The sequence below is a fragment of the Sceloporus occidentalis genome, unplaced genomic scaffold (assembly GCF_023333645.1).
Source record: "Sceloporus occidentalis isolate IW3139 unplaced genomic scaffold, rSceOcc1.0.p SCAF_7, whole genome shotgun sequence".
In the NCBI taxonomy this organism is placed as follows: domain Eukaryota; kingdom Metazoa; phylum Chordata; class Lepidosauria; order Squamata; family Phrynosomatidae; genus Sceloporus; species Sceloporus occidentalis.
The window spans coordinates 3,241,749-3,263,276 of NW_028316987.1; the positions used below are offsets into that span (position 1 = coordinate 3,241,749).

At 41.1% G+C, this 21,528-nt stretch overlaps 1 protein-coding gene across 5 annotated transcripts in view; it reads right to left on the reverse strand.

The window, feature by feature from the left end:
- The window catches only part of ITGA3 (integrin subunit alpha 3), a 79,196-nt gene that overhangs the window by 13,165 nt on the left and 44,503 nt on the right, over positions 1-21,528 (reverse strand). For all 5 annotated transcript variants that reach the window (XM_089531672.1, XM_089531671.1, XM_089531676.1 and 2 more), the window contains 18 exons: positions 20,729-20,812; positions 18,731-18,938; positions 17,533-17,726; positions 16,491-16,579; positions 14,260-14,393; positions 13,120-13,206; positions 12,223-12,290; positions 11,509-11,645; positions 11,215-11,361; positions 8,871-8,968; positions 6,559-6,724; positions 5,749-5,817; positions 5,201-5,280; positions 4,983-5,057; positions 4,195-4,297; positions 2,447-2,635; positions 695-811; positions 455-568 (listed from right to left, as the gene is read on the reverse strand). In XM_089531672.1, the coding sequence (XP_089387798.1) occupies positions 455-568; positions 695-811; positions 2,447-2,635; positions 4,195-4,297; positions 4,983-5,057; positions 5,201-5,280; positions 5,749-5,817; positions 6,559-6,724; positions 8,871-8,968; positions 11,215-11,361; positions 11,509-11,645; positions 12,223-12,290; positions 13,120-13,206; positions 14,260-14,393; positions 16,491-16,579; positions 17,533-17,726; positions 18,731-18,938; positions 20,729-20,812 (2,159 nt within the window). The remainder of the gene's footprint in view (positions 1-454; positions 569-694; positions 812-2,446; positions 2,636-4,194; positions 4,298-4,982; positions 5,058-5,200; positions 5,281-5,748; positions 5,818-6,558; positions 6,725-8,870; positions 8,969-11,214; positions 11,362-11,508; positions 11,646-12,222; positions 12,291-13,119; positions 13,207-14,259; positions 14,394-16,490; positions 16,580-17,532; positions 17,727-18,730; positions 18,939-20,728; positions 20,813-21,528) is intronic.

Genomic DNA, 21,528 nt, shown 5'->3' on the forward strand with positions numbered 1-21,528 from the left:
AAGAAGTACCTATACTATGCATCTGAGGAAGTAGACCAAGTCTACCACAGCTTATTCTACAATGTCTTTTGCACAATTAATCTCAAAGTGCTACAAGATCCTTTTGTATTCAGCTATATCTGAGGGCTTATCTTGGAAAATGGTGGGGTGGGGGGAGAGAAAACTGCTCATATTCCCATATCATTATTTAATATTTTCTTCTTCATTACTATCAATACCATTAACACCACCATCATTATGTTGGCATTTCTATTGCATTCTTTGTCCAAAGATCCAAGATAGCATATATGGACCCCTTGCCCGCGATGTGACACATCTGACAATAACCTTGTGATTGTGAATGTCCCCAGGCCATCCAATGACTTTTGTGGGAATTTCAATCTGGGTGTCCCTTGTTCTGGTTTGATGTTCTACCGGGACTGCAAGAGAAGGCAGAGGTGGGAGTAGTTCCTACCTCAATGAAGGTGCTGTTCCAGACCCGTGCTCGGACTGTCACATCTGTCACAGCTCCGATGTCCTTCAGGGGGCACTCAAACCAGATGCAGTGAGATGTTCCTTCAGAACAGCTCTGGAGAGAAAGGAAGTTTTGAAGAAAGACAACAACATAAGGCAGGGAGCAGTGGAGAAGTGTGTTCAATTTTTTAGGGGGGAGGGCTTCGGAGCATAGAAAGATGGAAAAAGACAAAATGCTCACCAGTAATATTTCTGACTTGGCTTTCTTTGAAGCTGCCAAGGTGATGGGAAGTTCACTTTTGGAAGCAGCCTCCAGCTCACGCTTCTTCCTTGTCAGGGTGCTGCTATGATTAAGTTGCTGGAAAGGGAGAAGAAAAACAGCTTGTCGCCTTTCTCTTTCTGAAATTAAACCAGAGCTTGGAAAAGTTCTTTTTAAAACTGCAACTCTCAGAATCCCTCACACAGCATGCAGATCATTGGCCATGTTCTGTGTGGGCTTGTTGGAATTGTAGTCCATAAAAGGAACTTTTCCAAGCTCTGAATCATGCATACACAAGAAACCTGACAGAGATACCTCAAAGAACAGGCAGGAACTCTCCACACAAGGCAGGAGACTGTCTCTCTGGATGCTGTTGTTGTTGTTATTGTGTGCTTTCAAGTCATTTATGACTTCAGACAACCCTAAGGTGACCCTATCATGGGATTTTCTCAGGGCTGAGAGTGTGTTACTTGCCCAATGTCACCCAACTGATTTGCATAGCCAAGCAAGGAATCAAACCCTGATCTCAAGAGTCCTAGTCCTACATTCAAACCATTACACCATGCTGCCTCTACTCTACTCTTTATCAAACAATGTTTCAGACCAGTGGTGTAGTGAAGCCAAGGCACACTGGGTCAAAGGCATCATCTGCTAATAGGAAACCCCGATTTTATTTAGCAGCTTAACTTTTGCAAAAGTTGTCTTGTTAATTTTACAGAGGCGTTCTCTGTAATTTGTTGGGGAGGAGCAAAGCTCCTCCTCTTGGCTATGTCTGTTGGTAGTCTTCTTGAGAATTCCTTTCTAATATTGCTTTATGGACATTAAACAGACTTAAAAGCCTTGAAATAAATATTAAAGGGTGGTGCAGAATGCCCTCCTATCAAATCACTTTTTAAATAAAGTCATATCAAAGTTTGAACAAGAGAGATAGGACAAGAGAAAACAACTGTTTTAGCACAGCAAAGTTGCTGGCTCTTTTTCTGGTTATGTCATTTAAGCCTATGGGATAAACTGTACCAGTATATACTATATAAGATATAGACTGTACAAGTTGAATGTATAGAGCTTGGAAGCATTATTCTTTTGGGACAGTTAGTTCTCACTGGCCACATAGGCCAGGGGGGGAGTCCAGGAGCAAAAGATGAAAAGAGTATTTTTGCTCAAGCTCTGATAATACAGTAGTTCATAGCAAATTATTGCATAAGTGGACTGGTGTCTCATCTGACCCAAATATTAGTGACCACCAATGCCATTAGCTTGTCATGTTTCCTATTGCATGTCTACGTACAGTTGCTGTATGCAGTTTACAGAGGACCTCTGACAAAACATTTCATTGTCTCTACATCCAGTGTGGCACAGAGTGACATGTGACCCACCATCTGCTACCTTGGTCAGGTCAGAAAGAAAGCTGCCTTGAATCCCATTTTGGGATAAAGGTGGTATATAAATCCCATAAATAAATAAATGAATGAATGAATGCTGCTGGCCCATACATAATCTCTGCCTTTGGTACATCCCAGCCCGCTGTTGTCCAGAAGAAGACAACATGATGTCGGGTAGACTGGGAGTAAAACATGACTAATGCACTGATGGCCATTGTGGGACAGGGGCATAGTGGAAGGCAAGGCTCATGTAAAAATATATGTAAGCAGATGAGAAAAAGAGTAAAGAGAGTAAAGAATAAAAGAAATAATGAGAAGACACAAAGGAAAAGGGGCTGGAGTCCAAACTCACGTGGATGTTGAGGCTGAGGTTGAGGTGGTTGATGACATGCCCAGGGGGTTCACAGAACCAGCTTCTGCGTCCTTTCACCAGAATATCAGTGGGGTACAAGAGCCATTTCCCATTGCTGGCTTCATAAGGCCATTCAAAGCCTAACATGATTGTTCCCTGGGAACCCAATGATTCACCCTTTGTAGTCACCTAAAAGACAAAAGCAAGATGATACTTAAAGGCCCATTTTGGTCACTGGCAGAGCAAGCCCAACCCATTTTGTTGCCTGGTGAGGAGCAGCAAATAGCATCCCATATTTCCAAAACAGGGTTTATTATTATTATTATTATTATTATTATTAAGCTTTATTTATATTTATTTATATAGCACTGTAAATTTACACATATAGTTGAATAGGTATATAGTTTTCAATTTTGCAGCTCCCTTTTGCGCCCTGGAAAGGCCAGATCGGGGCCATGGCATGCGGTTGCTGCTGCCCCGATCTGGCTGAAACAGGGGCGACTCCATATCACCCCTTTGGGGCTGTCTGAACAGCCCCTAACTTAACAATTTGTTGCTCTTTCATGATCCTCAAACCTGCTGCCTAAGGCAGCTGCTCTATTCTTTGATTCTGATTGCCAAAGACAGAAACAATATAAAGATAGTCACTATTAAGAGAACTGAGCCATCGGTGACCATTTATTCTATAGTAAAAATTAGACAAATGTGTGGATAGTGACAGGATAAAAGTCTGTAAAACACAGCTGTTGTTGAGAGAGGAAAATCATTCACTCTCTCCAAATACGGAACAGCTTCATTGACTAAAACTGAAAAACAAGAACCAGAATCAAGTCATATTCTCTCTCTGCATAATGCAAACCCAACGTTTCCAATAAAAATTCATTGCTAGAAGTGACATATACTTTTATGGATTTTTCCCTTGACTTCATTTTCTTTATGCTATTCATAACTTTTTGCTTTCAAGGCCTTTGTGAGTTGAAATACAATAGGAGGGTTAGAATTAATCACTCCTCCTCATTGGTCTTCTGATCAAGATTAAAATCTTCCAAAGCTGTTGTTGATTATTAATTTTCAATGTAAAGATAAATGCAACTGCATGTTAAATATAGTTTATGTTTAGAAGGAAGTTCACTTTTCCTAGTAGCTTTTTCATTATGTTTTGGACTATGGGGATACTCTCCAATCCAGCAGTCAGAGCAAGTAAATAAACAAGTTCAAGAATCAACAATATATTGAAAGATTGAGGACATACAGACTTCTTGACATTCGTTACATCTAAGTAGTATCAGCTCCAGTTATTATTGCTACTTAACTGAAGCAACTTTTAAGGATTTTGTGTAACCTTTTGCAGAGAACGTTGGCACACACGCTCTTTAGAGAATATCATTCTTTGTAGTGTAACTGGCAGTTTTAAAGTTACTTATATCTTTACAGGGGTGTGGCCTCACTAAATGGTAAAGGAAGAGCATCTCATGGTTCAAATACAAACTCAGTGATTTGTGCTGCAAAGTATACAATCCTGGGTGTACAATGAAATTCCAATGGTGGGTTTTTATTTTCTACCACAAGCCAGCTGTTAGTAGCATTCAAATGTTTCTCTAAGAACCACATATTAAAGTAACTATTTTCATTATTTGAGAAACTGGGAATGGGTACATAAAAGGAAAATGTGGTGGAATGAGGGAGACCTTATAACTACACATTTAATTATCAATATATAAAAGCAGCTTTTCAAGCTCCACTCTTACCTGGAAGTCAAATTTTATGGGAGTGCCGACGTCTTCCTCATGCTTCATGGCTGACTCTCCCATGACTGTCCCACTAAAATATGACTGAAGCCACGGGTTGACACTGTCACAGACAAAACAGAGTTGAGAAGGATGGAAAGGATAACAAGGTGTCAGGCTGTGTTAATTATGGGAAAGGGTTGGACTACGCTTTCTTGAGAGCACTGTAATTTTTGCCAAGGCTTGAGGAAAGTGTTTCAGCCATTACAATTTTATTAAGGAAGAGGGAGGTAGAATGTACACTAGAATCTACTGATAGATTTGCAGTAGAACATTAGGAATTTCCAGTTCCCAGTGGTTTTACAATAGCTATAACATTTATAAAAATGGGAAAAACAAGAGTAGATTTTGTGTGTGAGTTCCAGTACTCAAAACAAATTCTTGGGACAAAATTGTACATAAAAGCATCTGTCAAACCCTTTTTTGGGAGAGGGAGGGTTAAAGTGCTATATACATAGCTGGCCTTATTATTTAACTTCCATGAAAATTTAATCAATTTTGCAGGCAAAATAATCCAGTGATTTCCAATCTGTATTAGAACAATAGCATTTTAGCATTCTGTTTCCAATGGTGGCTGGACATACATCACAAGTGCATTTTAATATAAAGAAAGGCAATCCTTTTAGGGAAAGAGGCACGCCAGCATTAAATGCATCATGTGTTGGCATTTCATCTTGCATGGCTATGAAAAGCCTACTCCCACCATTCATTTTTTTTAATCCATATCCACCATTTCAGCAGTTACGTACATTCTCAATGATGCATCAATAGTGTAGTCCACCAACAGGGTTGCTGATACTGGGGTGACTTTCTGATGGCTTATCCTGTCAGAGACAATAATATTATTTCAACAGTCAGTTTTGACCTATCAAATAGACTTTTTAAGTTAGCAGCAGATGAACTACAAAGATGTTGGCCCTCCCCTCCTGACTAGGAAAAAGCAAGAGACTGTTGGAACAATACTCACGTGGAAGGCTCCACCTGTATGATGATATCCTGGGTGTACACTGAAATTCCAATCACTTCAAATGTAATTATTAACTCTGCCTGAAAGAGAGGCAACATAGCACAACTTGGTTATCCAGCATGCTTTGCTGACACTGAGAGGCACCTCTATCAAAACATCTTTGAAATGGTGAACTGCACCCTTGGACACTTGGGATCAATTTTTTCTAGCCATAGGGGGTGGAGTTGAGAGGCTTGGAGGCAATGGAGGCATTCAAGGGGCTTTGGTGGGCCTTGTGCAATCCCCAAAGTTCTCGCTCCATTTTAAGTAACAGTGGCATGTAGCCCTGACTCAGAAACAGAGGGAATGCCTTTCTTAAATGGCACTCTAGAAATAGGGAACATCTGGTAAACGTTTCAGTGTACCACATGAAGAACATCTAGCAACATATATCTTTAAGAGAAGCAGAGAGAACACTAGGATTTGAACCCATGTTTTGGACAAAAGTTCTCAGGTGGTTTTCCCACAGAGGAGCCTTTCTAGTGCATCCAGACCCAGAAATAACTCACCTGTTGGTTCCTTTTGAAGGGGTTGCCTATTTGACACACCACCGTCTCTTCAAACGTGCAGGCTCCAGTCTGAAGACAGAAAAGATCTCATTCAATTTGATGGGCTGCTGTTTTACTTCACTGAATTATATCTAAATAACCCTGTGTATGATGCAGCACATTGTGCTATGTTCAAAGTTATGTTTAGACTATAGTGGCCAGAATCCCCCCCCCCCCCCAAGATAGCATGATCATGCTGCCTGGGGAATTCTGGAAGTTGTAGTCCAAAATGTAACTTTTCCAAATTCTTACCCTCTCCCTGCCCTGGCCTCAATTTTCATGTGGCCTTAGGCAAATCTCCATAATAGTTAAAAATAAAAAATTGTGTTCAGTCCATGTAATTCACACAGGCTGGTCCTTAAAAATCCACTTTACCCAGAACTGCCTACTCTCTGGGGTTTAATGCACTCTTTTCTAGCATCTGCCATCTGATCCTTTCTATCAGAAGAAACCAAGGCTCAAGCCTGGGACCTTCCACAGGCAGAGCAGAGCTATGCTCCCTGTCCCAATAACTCACACTGAAATTTCAGACATTATTTAAGGGAAATGTTCTCTTTGGTGGTCATCATCTATGAAACCCAACAGAAGCATGTTTAATATCAAGAAACAGAACGTAAGTGACATTTATAGGTAACAGCAGAAGTGGCATCACTGCTATGCAATGGCTGTGAATTTCTCTGTGGCCTTTGACAAATCACTGACCACTGAACTGGAAAGAGTACTGGCATGACCTTATGGAGACATTCTTATACAAGAGGAGGGATCTCTCACCGGCCGAACAGAGGAAGGCCGCAGAGAGGGTGGGTAAGTGATGTTGAGTTGGGCTTCATGAGCATCCTCTCCATTGGTAGCCGATGTTGGCTGATTAGTGACAGTGACACTCAAGTTCAGTTTCTTGACATCACGGCTGTACTGTAATATCTGCTTGCCATTCCGCCTGTCATGGGGAAAATTGCACAGTTGAAGAAAGGCTGTCCCTCCTCCCTGGGCTGGCTCCAGAAATTTGGCTGCTTGATAAAGTCTCCCCTTCCTTCCCAGTTCTACATACAGAAGCTAAATGAAATGGCAACTGAACCTTCCTTCAGCAGTCACAGGTTAGTCTGTGCAACATGCAGTGGCGTCGCTAGGATTGGCGTCACCCAATGTAGTAACTCAGGCTGTCACCCAACCCATTGACCTCCTCCCATACTATACCATACAGAATCCTTAACAATGTTTTTGTACTAACATTACTCATCAGTTGTACTCCCCATACATCACTCAATGTAATGGCAATAGTTATGACATAAAAACTAAGAAAATTAAAATTATACCTTTAAATTACAATATCATATGCGCAGCCTAAATGTATTTAAAAGTACATTGTTTCATGTGCTTAAAGTGAAAATTTGGTAAGATGTGAAGTTTTAAAGAAAATTTTTAAAGAATTTTTAAAATTTAATTTTTTAAAAAATTTAATTCCCCCCCCCTCAAAAAAAAACATCAAATGTTTATTTAAGAAAAATCTAGGGCCTCTCCTTTCCCTTCCCGCTAAGTAAGAATGCAGCCAAGCACCACAGCCTATTTTTGTCAAACGCAGATGTTCGGGGAGCAGTGGTGTTACCCCCCCCCGCCTTGGGATGTCATCTGGTGCAGACTGCACCCTCCTTCACCCCCCAGTGATGCACCTGGCGACATGGACAGCTCTGACTACCATGCAAGTGTAAAGGCTTGGGGGCTATGGAGCTCCCACATCTCCTATCTGATGCTATTTTCTCACTCTGTCTAAAGGCAGAATCAGTCTTGCACTCATCCACTCACCTCCTGGTTCCTGAAGCAAAAACTGGGAACAGACAAGTCTGTGTGTTACTGCTTCCCCAACTGGTGAATGGGAGGTATCTGTTCCCATGCTTTGGAGTTGGAGCTCTGCCCATCTACACCAACCACTGACTGTCTTTGGGGTGAAGCAGATGGGCAGGAAAGAGCGTCTCAAAGCTGACTGCACCACCCACTCCCAAGGTGGCCCGACTTCGCATGGCTTGACTGCATGGCACAGTATCAAGCTGTGCTGTTAGATAATTTTTGGCATAATTTTTTCCCCACCATCCATGCACACTGTTGCATAAACACACTGCTGGTGACTGCCTGCTGCCCTTTGATTGGCCACACAGTCGCACCTGTGATCTTCCACCAGTACAGGGCATCAGAGCAGAGGTGTGCCCATTAAGACAATGGAAATGCACAATCATGCCCCCCACTACATGCCCACTTCACCCTATGCCCCCTCTTGGATTGTCTGGTTTGTGTATGTTGTAATTACATCCATTGGAGGTATCACAATTTCATGTCTTTCCATTGCCAACCCGACTGCTTGGGTATGGCAGCTCCATCCTTTTTAAATGCACACCTGCATTGGGGGTTTACATGCAGGGTTAGGGTTAGGATAGATCGCTCCTTTACAACCAGTCTCACGTTGGGGCATTTACATGCACGGTTGAAGGTGCACACTTTCCAGGCCAGAGTGATTTATTTCCACTTCTTTTTAGTCCGGTTTCCTCCTCCTTAGAGCAGCCATAGTGCAGTTTCTGGCTGATTCGGGGGCATGCATCATCTAAATGTCATGTCCCTGAAACCGCTTCTGTTTCAGGCCTCTGACCCCAAGGATTAGAAAGAGTTCTAAGTGGAAGTTTGCATGAAAAGAAACATCTTCCTTTTGGGTATGTACCTTGCTCTTACTCACTGGCTCTCTGAGGCCCATCAATTGCAGCCATTTCACTCTCATGGTTCTGGAACCACCCTTTAGCAAGCAGAAGTCAAACAGGATTTATAGTCACAACCAAGATCAGTTTGAATCCCTGCTCAGCCATGGAAACCCACTGGGTGACCTTGACAAATCACACTCTCTCAGCCTCAGAGGAAGGCAAAGGCAAACCCCCTCTGAACAAGTTTTAACAAGAAAACTTCATGATAGGTTCATCTTAGGACTGTCATAAGTCAGAAATGACTTGAAGGCACACAACAACAAATGGCCCAAGACCAGGTCTGACTGATGGAAATGGTGTCTTCCTATTCTTCACTTTTCCCAGTAGGTGGCACTGTCTTACCTGGGCAGCTTCTGGTTCTGATCATTCAGAAATACAGCCTGAACCTGTAGGTTGCTGTGGCATTCGTTATCGGTTCCACATTCTTTCTGGAACTGGATCTGAAAACAGAATTTCCAAGTTAGCAGGACAGGAACAGTGATGTGGTGGGACTTGGGAGATCCAGGTTTAAATTTATGCTCATCCATGAAGTTTACTGTATGACTTTGGGCTACTCACTTTCTCCCAGCTTAGACCAAAAAGAGAAGTAGGTATACTGTCTTGCTTTCCTTGATGAAAAGATGGGTTCCCTTATAAGTATGTGCAAATATATTGCTTGCTCCACTGTGTGGGTGATGTGGTGTTGGTTTTGAAGGTTTGGGAGTTTCTGTCATCTCCCAGGGACAAACTCTGATTCTCTGAAAACAGTTTCATCTTTGAGTAAACTGAAGCAGTTCACAAAGCACAGAATGAAACTCACAACACAAAACTGTAATATTATGATGTAAATAAAGAAGAGGTATGACTACAACGTACTGGTCTGTCTATGCCTTGTGTGAATCTGTCAGTTCTGAGGTTATAAATGAAGCCTGCAAACAATCATGTGTATGAGCCTGTGATCTCCATTATTGTCAGGAGGGCAAAGATGCAACAAAGCATACAATTTATCTCAATCTATTATAACACAATTGTGAGTGTTCAAGAGAGAAGATATAAATTTGCTAAAAAGTTAGAGAAGTTTGATGCTACTTCAGCAGTCATGGTTTCATATTGAAGTATGTAGATTCTGCTAAAGAGCCCTAGAGCTGGACTATAGATTCTATAAGGCTCAGTTGAGGCCTTTTTAGTAACAAGAAGTGATTGGAGGTCACTTCCTCTTCACTTGTAAAAATGTTGTGTTTTTTAGAGAAATTAAGGTAAAGTATATGTCGAGAACTAGCATGGCATAGTGCTTTGAGTGTTGGACTACGACATTGGAGACCATGGTTTGATTCCAGCTTGGCCATGAAACTCACTGTGAGACCTTGGGCAAGTCTTAGCCTCAGGGTAAGGCAATGACAAACCTCCCCTGAACAAATCTTTCCAAGAAAACCCCATTCTAGGTTCGCCTTAGGATTGCCATAAGCTGGAAATGACTTGTTGGCACACAAAACATACACACATACAAAAGTATGTATGATGATGGTAAAGCATAGACAGTTTCTTGCAGATATACATATGTGTGTGTGTGTGTGTGTGTGCGCGCGCATGCACCAAAATATACACACACATATAAACAGATAATTTACCATGCAGAAGCGGTTGTTAGACCGCTTCTGAAAAAAACTTCCCTGGACCCCCTGGACATGAAAAATTATAGGCCTGTTTACCATCTGCCATTTTTGAGTAAGGTGATCAAGAGGGCTATCGCTCTTCAGCTCCAGGCGGTACTGGATGAAACCAATAGACCATGACATTCTCTTGGAACACTTGAGAGTTAGGAATTGGAGGCACTGCTTTGCATTGGTTCCGTTCCTTCCTCTCAGGTAGATTCCAGAGGGTGATGCTCGGGAACAGTTGCTCTTCAAAAACAGAGCTTAATTGTGGCATCCCTCAGGGCGCCATCCTGTCCCCGATGTTATTCAACATCTATATGAAGCCGCTAGGAGAAATCATCCATAGACATGGAGCAAGGTGTTAGATTTTATCGTTTGTAATTTTAATGGATAGAATTGTTTAATCCTTTTTTAGGGGGGGGGGAATTGTATATATTGTATTTTTAAAAGGTTGTACACTGCTTTGATTGTGGAAACAAAAAGTGGGATATAAATTAAAGTTTTATTTTATTTATTTATACATTTTTTGTGGCTTGTTTTCTAGGGAATGCTATCAACCACTGGTTCAGCTCCTATGCTGTCATTGAGTATTCACAGACATTCTAATTGATGAGGAGGAAGAAATCAATGAAAGAATATTGGTAAGCAGTGCAGCATTTGTGAGACTAATAAAAGATCAGCATAGTGACAAGAAAGGGGGCTCTCACTGCACTTTAAGTGAAGAAGACCAAAGAAAAAAACAGAAAAGAAAAAAAAGCAGACTGGAAATATCTAGGTATTCTTTCTCCCTAAGCAGCAAAATGGGGAAGAGATAATGGTCACACTAAACAGTTATCATTTTAAACTGTATGGCTGTGTCCTACAGAACTGTGGTGTTGATGATATGGTAAGGCATTAGAGCTCTACATACCTCCCATAGCTACAAATACAAGAATACCACTGGACGAAGCCATGGCAGTTAGTCAATCAAGATGCTGTAACTGTAGAGTGAAGAGCAACGAGATCCAATAGTAAATGAGAGATAGATGCATTTAATTTTGTATTGTACAAACCTCAGTGTTTTCCTCACGAGGCTGATCCTCATTCAAGACAGGAAATGGGTCAAGTGAGTCTATGCTCAACTGGAATTTCCTTGATTTCTCAGCAAGGGAATAGCTCATAGAAAATGCAATTGGGTGTAGCTTGTCTCGCACATCATCCTGCAGAACAGGTGAGAGTTTACAACAGGAAGATGTAAGAATAAACTGGAACTAGAATATCAGAAAGTTATTTTTTCGGACAATAACTCAAAAATCCTTTGGGTTTCCTCCAGCTGATTTTTGTCACCTGCACAGCCCACTTCTTACCCGTAGGAGGACCTTCAGGGATGGACATTTCTTAATTGGCAGGGAAAACTGTCCCCTGAAGACTGGAGATTGTGTCTTAGCAAAATAAACCCGAGGTGGACGACGGTTCTGGTCTGCTTTTATGACGTAATTCAGTTCTGGAGAGAGACAAAGAGAAAAGAGTGGAAGAAAACAGGTCAGTCTTGACCAAAGCTGAGCAAGTAAAATGAGGCAGTGGAAAACCAGCAACTTCAGTTAGGCCTAAACCTCTGGTAAGGCTGAGTTCAAATTAAGTTCTAGGATGACACTGAAAAGCAGACAGGTCTCTGAAAGAACTAAAATTCTTAACAGTATAACTTGGGCAATGTGCAGCCCTCCAGATGTTGCTGGACTTCAATTCCCAGCACCTTAGCCAATGGTGGAGGATTATGAGAATTACAATCCAACAATTTCTGGAGGTCGATACATTCCACAGCTTTTTCCCAGAGGTTGGGTATGACGTAGTTTGGTACAAGCTCAGTCTGAATCCATGAAAATGGAAGGCAAAACACAGGGTGATGGTGCCTCTGAGCATATTCAGTGTGCCACAAGCATCCTACCACAGATGCACACACATACCTAGGATTAAGGAGAAGGACTTCAAGGTCAGCTGGCTACTGGTGGTCAGGCTCCTGAACATCTCTTTTAAAAAGCAAATAATTCTAAACCTGATCATCCCTTCACAGCTATACTCACTGATGTTCTCATTGTACTTGGGGTTTCCAGCACTTTGGGAATAGGAGACGCAGAAATTCACCTCGATGCTGTTGTTGAGGAGATAGAGGGAGGAGGAGAGAGGGAGAAACAGAAATGTGATCAGTAAGGTTTACAACAGAATGGGAGGGAACTCAGAGAAAGAGCAAAGAGACTCCTCCAAGTACAAACAAAACATAACAGTACTGAACAAAAGAAGTGGGAGCTATGAATGTTACTAGTAACGTTATGAATAATAAACAGTAATGGTTGATGTTTTCTATTTCAAATGGAGTGAGAATCCATCCTGGGCTTTTGTCTGACATTTAAATGATCTATCCAAAGTGCTTAATTCTATTACCTTGGACAACCCCATCAAAGCATTAAAGTCCATTGAGATGGAAGCTACTATCTACAACTGAAAATAAACTATCATAAGTTTACCCCTTTACTCTCTGCAGGATATCCTGTACCAGAAGCATCTCTGAGAACCTCCTGTGCTTTACTTTAAAAATCCTCTAAGGAAGGAGCCTCCTCGCCTTCTCTCTGCATCTTGCTCCTATGCACTGCTCTCCTCTTTCCACTGTCAGGAATGTAAAAGTCATTCGCATTTAATCTGAAACTCTCCCTGCTTTGTGTTAACACAATTATTCCTCCTACACCCAATGAGGATGATAAACAATGGTTCTTCCCATTTCTTTCCGATTTCCTCTGAAATACATTGAAAGCTGGCAAAGCATTTCCTCTTCATTTTCCTTTCTGTAGGCTAAATATACCCAAGTACATCCATCCCATCTGTGCTGTCACATGCCTCCCAGCATCTCCTGGCATCTATGTGGATGGGGAAGGAGAAGAGAAAAGATAATCCAGATACAATAGCATGTTAAGAGAGGCCATTACCAGGAGTCTTCAGTACAGCTGGCTGGGTCCAGGGGATTTGGGGTAACTGTAAAAGTCTTGTTCACGATGTTGATCACTGGGCGGGCTCTGAGGAAAGGTAAAAAGATAACTTAGCCACAGTATTTCAAGTGTTAGTAACTTCCTAACTGGACTACTGTAACACACTCTACATGGTACTGCTCTTGAAGATGACTTGAAAGAAGATTTGAAAGGATGTCATATGGAAGAAGGAGCAAGCTTGTTTTTTACTGCTCCAGAGATTAGGACACAGAGCAATGGATTCAAACTACAGAGGTTCCACCTAAATATTAGGAAGAGCTTCCTGATGGTGAGAACAGTTCAACAGTGGAAAACACTCCCTCAAAGCACGGTGGAGTCTCCTTCTTTAAAGATTTTTAAGCAGAGGCTCGATGGCCATCTGTCAGGAGTGCTTTGATTGTGTATTCCTTCATGGCAGGGGGTTAGATTGGATGGCCTTTGTGATTTCTCCCAATTCTGTGATTCTAGGACTCAGAAACTACAGCTAATGCAAAATACAGCAGCAAGATTGTTCACTGGCATATCATATCGACAACAGATAAGACCAGTCTCAAAGGGGTCGAATTGACTACAGGATGAACCAATGGATTCAAACTAAATGAAAAGAGATTCCTTTTAAAAATTAGGAGGAACTTCTCTACAATAAGAAATGTTCAACAGCGGAACAGACTGCCTTGGATGGTAGTGAACTCTGCTTCTTCGGAGGTCTTTGAACAGAAGTTGGATGGACATCTTTCAAGAGTGCTTTAGTGTGTATTGCAAGGGGTGGAATAGATGGCCCTTGCAGATCCTTCCAGCTCTGAAGTCTATGGTTCTATGATTCTGTGATTTCAGGGAGCTATCCATGGTACTGAATCATCTCCCCAACACATGTTTAGCACCCTGGAAAGAGCCTTTAAAGTTCAAAGTAAACATGGGTGAATTCACTGCCCCACTGATATGGGTGCCACCAGTTGCCATTGCCTGGAACTATGGCTGTAACTAACTTCATAAAAGTAGCTTTCTGAGCTCTGGCCATAAAATAGTTAGGAGCTAAAAGGACAATGCTTACAGGTTGTACCATGACACCTTGTCCATGACACCTTCTAAATCCCATCTCACCTGAGCAGCACAATGTTTTCTGAGAGGGTTCCCACCAGGAGATCAGGGTAGGAGTTCCCATCAACATCCATTCCACCACTAAAGGAGTAGCCAAAAGTTGTGATGCCAGGGACAAAGTCTTTTCCACTAATGATCTGCAGAGAAGGACCAAATTAGAGCAGAGAAAGGCAACGGCAAAGGGGAGAGAGATGTCTTTGACTTGCCAGTTGTGATGGCAATGTCCCAGGGAACAGCATTGTCAAGCATACAGGGTGGCAGGTGGGAATAGGAGGAAGACTCCTACTGATGTCATGGGGCTGCACCACAGATCATCAACCCACGGCTAATCAGAAGTTTTGGACTAAAATTCCATCAGTCCTGTCAAGAATGCTCAATGGTGTGTACTCATCAAAAGCATTTCGAGTGTTCCAGGTTGCCTATGTCTGGGCTATGGAAGCAGAAACTGGGGGCATCCAATGAACTCTACAGAAGAAACTTGACACATCTCAAGATGCTCAAAGGATATTTGCTTTATCATTTAAAAGAAAAACATTTCACTCAGTATGTGCTTTTAAGGTCTTCCTCAGGGGCCAAATAAGATTATAAAGGGGAAAAAAGGCCAAGATAGTCATTCAGGCCTCTAGGGACCCAAGATTTTAAATGTAAAATCCACTCCATTTCCACTTTTGCAAAATCTTTGAGAGTCTTCCCTTCAGCCCAGAAACATTCATATGTCTTTGAATGTTCATTCTCTCTTTTCTAGCCATCTGACATCCATCCATCCATCCATCCATCCATCCATCCATCCATCCATATCTATCTACTGATCAATAGATTGACTTAGTAAGTAGATATATCTATCCATATCTATGTATAAGACTAAAAAATAATTTTAAAAACCATCCTTTATTCACTTGTTTTCGTTTGTCCTGTAAATGATTTGAGAGTCCCTTTTCCAGAGTTTTTTTGAAGGTAGATTCTAAATAGATATGTACAGGCCACCAACATTATATAGGGATTTTATATAATGTTATACATTATGTATTTGTGTGTTGTTCTTTTATGACTTTATAGAGTGCCTGAAAAAGGCTTAAAATCATAAGCAGGACAAAATGTGTTAGGTTTTTAAAATTAAATTATAATAACCCCTTTTCAAGCATCTTGAGATTTGTGTCCACTATTTTCTTCTGTCTATGTCTGAGTTATCAAGTCCTGCATCTTGGGTGGGTACAGATCTCAGACAAGTTATTCCCATGATTCCCCCATTAAATTCTTTGACTTGTCAGTCAAAAAAGTAATTTTTCAAAGCTGTGGGTGAGCATACAGAGAATACAACAGGATGCTTTATACCATGTCAGACTAATAGGCCCAGCTAATTCTGCTCTCTCTTCACTGAAGGGCAGTGGATCTGCAGGATTTCAACATGCCATTCTCAGCCCTACGTGGAAATACCAGTGACTGAACCTGGGACCTTGGTCTTGTTCTTTACTGGTGTTCTGTAGCTGGACTATCACCTGATTCTATTTCTTATACAGATGCTCAACCTAGAAGGGTAGCAATTCTGGCCAACCCGTCTGGTGAGGCTCATTTGAAGCCCAGCCCATGAAGCCTAAGGCTATCTCAACCATTAGGAACATTATCTAGTGCAAAGTGCTATTCCATCACCAGTACTGGAATGAAATTCAACTTCCAGTCCAGGTCCCCATTTTGTTCTTTGACTCTGTCAATAATAATAACAACAACAACAACAACAATAATTGTATTATTATTTTATTTATATCCCACTTTTCCCTCAGTATAGGGACTCAAGGGCCTGCTGCTTTGGGCTGGTCTTTCCAAATTCCTGGTGTTTGAAGGCATTGTGATTATTGTATAACAGAGATAGGGAACCTGTGGCCTATGGGCCAATGTAGATCTCAAAGTTTCTCCATCAGGATCTCTGGATTCTCTCTGAGCTGTGCCTCCTTGCTAGCTCCACTCTGAATTATAATATTATTTACTCCATCACAAAGTTTTGGAAATATTACTTTATTTCTGGCTCTGGCCATGGCCACAGTTGGAACATTGACGCTATCTAAGGTAATTGGCTTCAAAGTTTCAGTTGAAGTCCTGTGGATCTCAATGAGAGAGAAGCTCCCATCTTTTATGTAAAGTATGGGGAAAGCACAGTGTGTGACATCAGAAGCATTTCCTCCAGAATGTATAGAGGGAAATGTTAGGAAGATAAAGAGGGAAAGGTAAGGTGTGTTTACCTGCTGGGGCTTATCAACAAGCCCTCCCACGCTGCTGTGGTAGATGTATACTTTCCCTGACCCTTCAAATGGAGCCCCAATGGCAATATCTGTGGGAGAAGTGTGGGGAGGAGGAAAGGATTAGACGGAAGCATCTGAAACAACCTATTGTTACTAAAGTGTGTTAACAAAACTATTACCTCTGAACAGGCTGTTGATGATTTAAGGCAGGGGTAGGCAACCCTTTTGAGCCGGGGGCCGGGTAGCTGTCCTTCAGACAACTGGGGGGCCGAAGCCAAAACATAAATAATTAAATAATTTTTAAAAAGTAAATAAATAAATAAACTGGGCCAAATGTAGGACAAAATTTTCAAATGGAGGGCCCTTTTTAAATAAAAAATGGAGGACACGTGAAAAAATTTGCTGATTTTTAAAAAAAATGTTAAGATATATGCATGTTTCTGAGGCTTCTATAGACAATTGCCCCCCAAAGGCCCCGGTGGCAATCGGCGGCAGGACCGGGCTGGGGCCGGTCCCAAGGCCTTGCCGGGCCGCATCTGGCCCGCGGGCCGCAGGTTGCCTACCCCTGATTTAAGGTGATCTGGAAATCTCTCATTCATAGGGCTGTCTTAAGTCAAAGCTGATTTGAAGGCAACAAATAACAAATTCTGTTGTGTGAATAGGCCCTACATCACAGCCTTCCTTACCAGCATTAGATGTACTGGATTTTTATATGCATATTAATAATTGTTTTCTCAGTTTGCATCTCTGTAAATGCAATTTATCACATACCAATTTTTTTTTTTTTTTTTGCAAATCTATTTTAATCCTCTTTGGGGTAAGATGCCCTTCCTTCTTTTGGAGCAATGGGTAAGTGGTCACTCTGACTGCATTGCTGGTCTCCAGTCTCAATCACTGATTCACTAACCTTAGTAGGCCACACCACTGCCTCAGTGTCCTCATCAGGTCATGACAACACTCCTCTGAGATATTCCACATCCCATCAATAGCACCATAATTAAAAGCAAAACACAAGGTTACATTAAGAAGAAAGCAAGCTAACCTTGGAAATCATCTTTGTCGACATCTCCAATGTTGGCCACAGCAAGACCGAATGATGAATTGCGGGGACCAGTGAGGGTGAGGTTTGCACTGCTGTGGAACGTTCCACCCAGGTTCATGTACACATAGACAGCCCCACCCTTCTCCTCTTTCCGATCAAAGTAGTAAGGTGCACCAATAATCAAATCCTGCCACCTTCCAATAAGAAAAAAGAGAGGTGTGAGGCTCACCATTATATTGGGCATGGGGATGGCCCAAGACATTTTGCAAAGAAACCTTCCATTACATGTGCAAAAGCTAATTAGACTGGCAACTGAATCTTTCTTCAAGTACTGATGATGGGACAACATCAATGGACTAACTCAGGATCCATGTCTTGGGAAATAACTTTCAAGTCAATTAGTCAAATTTTTATTTCCAGGGTTAAAAACTAGGGCCATAACAATTCTAGTAATAATTGTAAAATTAACTATATTTATGTTTCTCAAAAGTAACTAAAATGGTTCATTTTAGACTATATATATATATATATATATATATATATATATATATATATATAATAGAAGCCACTGTCTTCCCATACAATACATCCTTCTGCCTTCTCTCCTGCTGTTACCCACAAGAGAACATTTGGTGCAATCATTCAACTAAAAGTTAAAGTTACAAGAAGAGTGAAGTTATTCCCCATTATGTTTCAGCTGTAACATTATTGTTACAGGGAAAGAAATATATTACAAGTAACTAATTTTTTTATATAAGTAACTTTAATATTTACTATGCAAAGGGGTCTTGTAGTCTCAAAATTATTTGCCAGACTAATATGGCAATGTATTTGAATTAATATTTATTTATTATTAATAATAATAACTTATTTAAATAAAATGTAAATAAATATTAATTCTATATTCAATCAATAATTTATAACTAGTTTATTTATAACCAGCTACTCTATAAGTAGTTATTTATAACTAGTGACTTCTGAGATATGTTGTACAGAGTAGGCTGGACAATACATACTCTCCTTTCATTCACACTGGTGTTATCTCAGCATTCACAAAACAACATAAGGTAGTTGTACAAGCTATCTTGCTGCCACTTCCCATATTGTGATCCCCCTCTCTATATCAAACAGTAGGGCTGGGCCCAATTGTACAAACGGTTTTAGACTCTTCCATCATCTCCCTCTCAAAGGGACTCACCCATCATTGTTGAGGTCAGCCAGAGCAATGGAACTGCCAAAATAGGAGCCCACCTGCTCTCCAAAGAGCATCAGTTTCTCCTGCAAGGTACTGTCATTTTCAGCTGCCATCAGGAAGACAGCCCCAGTATGATTATAGCGGGGGGCTCCTGTGATGAAAGTGTTGTTTTCCCAGCGCAGTACAGCAGTGCTGGCCTCAATGGTATATCCTAGAAATAAGGGAAGCATAAGTGGGAAAGGAATCTGAGTCTTTCTGTTCTTTATCTTGCCTATTTTTCTCACCTGCACATCTTCCAATTCACTTTCTGTGTTCAGCCTATCATATCTGATATCATTAAGATAAAATATTAAGGGCCCGAACAGACAGGCCAAAATAAAGCTGCTTCAGGTCACTTTGGAAGTATGCTGTTTAAATGACACATGCATCTTAAGAGGCCAGAAACTGTGACAAAGCTGCACACTAGTCTTTAGTGTGCAGCATTGGCACGGCTTCAGGCCTCTTAGCATGCATGCAGCATTTAAACAGCATATCTCCAAAGTGATCTGAAGCAGCTTTATTTTGGCCTGTCTGTTCAGGCCCTAAGTTACTAAGCTTAGTAAGATACTAAGCCACCACCCTTTACATGACCTGGTAAACCAACAAGATTGTCTTCCATTAACTATAGTTTCCTGATTCATCCAAATCAGGGGACTGTGGTTAACAATTTTGGAAGCAACCAGGATATTTAATCAACATCAGAATATGGCTTAACATCCTGGCTTGTTCTGAAAGACATAACCATGGTATGTATTATGGTTTGAATAAAAGTGCAATGTCCATAATCAAGACACTCATTTATATTTTCCTTCTTAAGCCAGGAAGGGGTTGTCTAAACAGAGTGTCATGGCCCTAATCTCTGAAGAGTTCTCTGAGCCAAATGGGGTCCTGGTTTCCCCCATTCCTCAAGTAACCTTTCACATCTTCTCATTTCCTCTCTGGGGGCCACAAACAGGGCACTTCCTCCATCTCCATGGCAGGTTTTTCCAGCTAAACAGAATTCCATCTGGTGCCCAGAACAGTTAGTTCTCCTGTTCCACTTTGGCCAACCCTAAGAGGCTCTATCAGACAAGCCTTTGCTGTGTCTACTGTGCCCAACTGCATTGAATCACCTATTACGTTGCTAAGGTGTGACCCAGTCCTGAGAGAAATGCAATGGATATTCAAAAGCTATCTCATGAGAAACTCTCTAGAACCAGGCATTTTGGATAAGGGAGTCTCAGCCTGTATTTTCTTCTCTGTGGACAACTGTGATGTTCAAGTGCTACAGATAATCCGCATTTAGATTTTAGGGTTTTTGTTGTTTCAGAACCTTCCTCTTCCACAATATATTTGTACTGTACACCATTTTATTTTGTTGTCTTTATGTATGTGTGTGTGTAAATCTATTTATATCTTCCCGCCTCTCCCAACTGGATCGAGGCGGGATCACAGCAGAGTTTAAAAATACAATTACAACATTACAATCTTATTACCACACAAGTTAAAAAACAGAATTAAAAGCATAAAATCAACAATCATGGGGTCAATGGGTAAAGTACATTGACTGCGTTTTCCCCCCACAATGACACCATAATTACAGATATCATCATCCTCTGTATCATAAGTTCACTACACACAGTAAAAGGGGGAATGCATTGTCCTAACCACTACACCAGAGAAGGGTTGCTGCTGGCTTCCATGTCAATGACTCCATGAATCTACTCTGGGTTTTAGTTTGAACTTTAAAGGATCTATCTAAAGTGCTAAACCCTATCCCCAAAATAGACTCAGCACTTGTAATAGCTCCTTTAAAGTTTAATGTTTACACTAAACCCCACTCTCTGCCTTACTAACATGGAAGCCACCAGTTATTGATGCATCACACTGGCTCTCATTTTATGTTCTTTTCTGCTGAGGAGCAGGAGGAGGACTGAAAGATCAGGTTGCCAGCCACAACCAGTGAGAATTGGTTGCACTTACCCATATAGCTGTTGCCTCTCTTATGATCTGGATAGGAGTGATCCTTTTGATCCCAGCTTTCACGCTGGATCACATAATCAGTACCTGCATCAGACAGAGGCAACATGTTTAACCAAATGAAAGCAAAGACTCCTGAAGACACCTTTTTGCCCTTGTACTTCCTATATGTACCATCTTAAACACAAGCTTTTATCTGAAGGGCCATTTCAGAACAGTATTCTGTCTGAAGACAGACAACCCTCTATACGATGCTTAAAATCATACGATGCCATATTTGTAGACTGTTATATTTAAAAGTTAAATTATGTCTAGATGGCGCACTGAAAACATGTTTCAGTAACAATTTGCTAAATCAATATCTCTTCGCCTGATGTTTAAATCTCCTAAATCCACATTTAAATAACTTTAAATAAACTGTGGAAGGCTGCTGCCACACGGCAGAAATGAAGTAGTTTGACACCATATTAACTTCCAAGGCAAAAATGCTATGGAATTCTAGGATTTGTAGTTTGGTAGGGCAGCAAAGTGCTCTGACAGGGAAGGCTAAATATCTAATAAAACTACAAACCCCAGAATTCTGTAACATTGAGTCATGGCAGTTAGTGTCAGATTGCTATATTTCTCCAGTGCGGCAGCAGCCTAAGTCTTGATGATGGACTGGAAATCATGTTTATAAAATAGTGTGGTGATTCGATACTTTACACCAGATTTTATGAAATCTCCTAAGTCCAACAATATCTATTGTTTTCTTTATATATCTATGCATATATCAACTTGTGGGATTTGCTGCAATGAATTAA